At 37.9% G+C, this 2500-nt stretch overlaps 1 protein-coding gene across 1 annotated transcript in view; it reads right to left on the bottom strand.

Annotated features, from left to right (window-relative positions):
* LOC138017155 (protein sidekick-1-like) overlaps window positions 1–610 on the bottom strand; it is a 104076-nt gene extending 103466 nt beyond the window's left edge. Inside the window, exon 1 of the mRNA XM_068864340.1 lies at window positions 464–610. Within this exon, the coding sequence (XP_068720441.1) occupies window positions 464–521 (58 nt within the window). The 5' untranslated portion in view covers window positions 522–610. The remainder of the gene's footprint in view (window positions 1–463) is intronic.
* Between the last annotated feature and the right edge of the window lie 1890 nt (window positions 611–2500).

Here is a 2500-nt window from a genome sequence, read left to right as displayed (position 1 = left end):
TTCATAAGATCATCAAAAAACGAAAGGCAACTACACTTGTACAGTTGTACACTATGTCAAAAGCATCCTTCACCTACATCATCCGTTTCTAAGACCCATTGGTTTCTGGTTAACAGTGCAACACAGTGTTCAAAAATATCAGAAACCCGGCCACGTATCTGCTGCAGGTTAAATTTGATTTCAGGTCAATTTGTTTCAACCTTGGTTGAAATTGCAAGACATAAAGATAAATGGAAACCCAACAGTTATTAGAAAGTATGTGTACATTTGCAAGTAAGTTGGTCCTGGAGGTACATGTACCGTAATTTCCGGACGTTTACCCGCACGGCAGATTACCCGCAGCGGTCTATTTTTGTCATAAGTGGAAAAAAAGTTCAACAGATTACCCGCACTGGCCTAGCTATTACCCGCACCCCAAAACAAAAGAAAATCATGCTACTGTATTACCGGGATAAGAACTCACAAACTTGGAGAGATGAATATTCCGTGTTGTTGTTTACAAAGCGAAAGATCGATAACATTTTCTGCTAAGAATTGGCTGTTAACAATGCAGCCTTAAACACTCTCCTTAGACATTTCTGGTTTGTCTTGTTAAAACAACCTAAGGCAAGATTTCCGCACAGGTCCCTACTTCATTATGCATACACTCCTTTGTTTCAAGAAAACAATAGCGAAAACAATAGACGTCCTTTGGGACTGTGGCGCTTTGTTCTTTCTTTTTAGAGGTTTTTTTTCTAAGTCTATATGTACTTAAAAAACGTCGGTCGAACTTCTGTCTGAAATACGGAAAATCGAAATGTTTTTCCTGCAATTTCGGCACTTTTCCTGCAATTTTACCCATTTTTCAGTTTTAGAATAAGCGCAAGAAGTGGAGTTTCAAGCAATCGTTGTAATAGGGTTCAGATTCGCAAACATAACAAACAAACCAAATAAAAGTACTGTCATAAGAAATATAATGGCTACCTGCTCTTTTTATCGTGAAATTGTTCTTCCTGTCTGCTTAAAAATTCGCCGAGACACTGCAAAGTGTATATTTTCTTCCTTTCCTGTATTTAGGATCACGAACGGTGCATTTAGAGGGATTTTGCGATTTATCGCTCTTTGTAGAGATCTAGTCCAGCTGTTATCGACCAAAAAAAACACTGAATTGTTCAATTTGATGATAAAAGCATGAAACTTGGCCACATCACTAATGACCCTAAGACTAACATTTTTTGATATAGGGCCATTCCAAATAAACTTCTGGGCGCGGTTGTTCAAAAGCTGATTAACGCTAATCCCAGAATTTAAAAATTAACCAAAGAGTTTATTTCTCTACTCCCAAATACTCGTTTAACGCTGATATTCGGCAAAACTTTAGAATGGTCAATCTTGAAAAACAAAAATGAGCAAAATGAACTTTCACAAAAAAGTTGAAAACATAAAACAAAAGTTTACGCTAATCCAGGATTAAGTTAATCGGCTTTCGAACAACCGGGCCCTGGAGATGAGAACTACGCATGTCAGAAATTAGCCAACATGGAAACGAGGCTGAGAATAAAAATCCTATTTGAACGATAATGTTTGGAGCAATATGTGGCAAAAGCTTGCAAACATGAACCACCAAGTCATTTAATAGATTTTAAAATTTATTTCATGCTGTCACGTGATTATCTTCCTTCATATTTATCATAGTATTTGGGTCTCCTGTGGTGAAACGTTACAATATATATGTTTCCAGTGTTTTGGGGGGAAAATATGACGGGGTGAGGTCAAAGAATAATAAAATTATTGCAGCACAAAGTAGCATGGCCGCAGGAATCCCGCTTAGGGGCTGTAAGGTTTTGTTTCAGCACTAGAGCCCAGGACTCGCACGGTTTTCAAGATGGCAGCCACAATCACTTACAGTGATTTCAGGGGAGAAACAAAATGATTTCACGTAAAATGTAAGTTATTTTTTGGCATTATCAATGAGAAATAGATTATTTTACCCTCAGAAGAAGATGTTAGCCTAAAATTCGATATTTTCATCGTGTTTTTCTTCCTGTTGAAATTGAAAAGTAAAAATGAATTTCAATTTTCAGCTAATCATGGACTGGAAGCGATGCGTTATTTGCCAGAAAACCACGGGGGAAAGTTTACAGTGTCCTGCAAACTCGAAACGAAAAGATGCTGGTGCTGGATACGTTTCCTTTATTAGAAATACCCAGGAATTCAAGAAGCTCGGAATTAATGTGATTAGCTGTGAGTTGCCGTTAGATGAAAACGAAGCATTCGAACAAACGCTACTCCACAACAAAGCCTCCTGGCATAAATCGTGTAGAGATCTGTATAATAACACCAAGCTAGAGCGTGCAAAGAAACGAAAATTAGCTGAAGCTGCAGCAGAGGAAATAATAGATGAAACAGAAGAAGAAATTCCCTCTAGCCCTGTGAAAGCTAGGCGATCTAGTGTAGAACGTTATAATCCCCAAAGGCAATGTTTTTTCTGTGACGAATACGATAGTCCTGAAAATCTTCA

This window comes from Montipora capricornis, chromosome 9, assembly GCF_036669925.1.
Source record: "Montipora capricornis isolate CH-2021 chromosome 9, ASM3666992v2, whole genome shotgun sequence".
In the NCBI taxonomy this organism is placed as follows: domain Eukaryota; kingdom Metazoa; phylum Cnidaria; class Anthozoa; order Scleractinia; family Acroporidae; genus Montipora; species Montipora capricornis.
The sequence above is the reverse complement of the archived record's forward strand: the minus strand, read 5'-3'. Positions and strand labels throughout refer to the sequence as shown.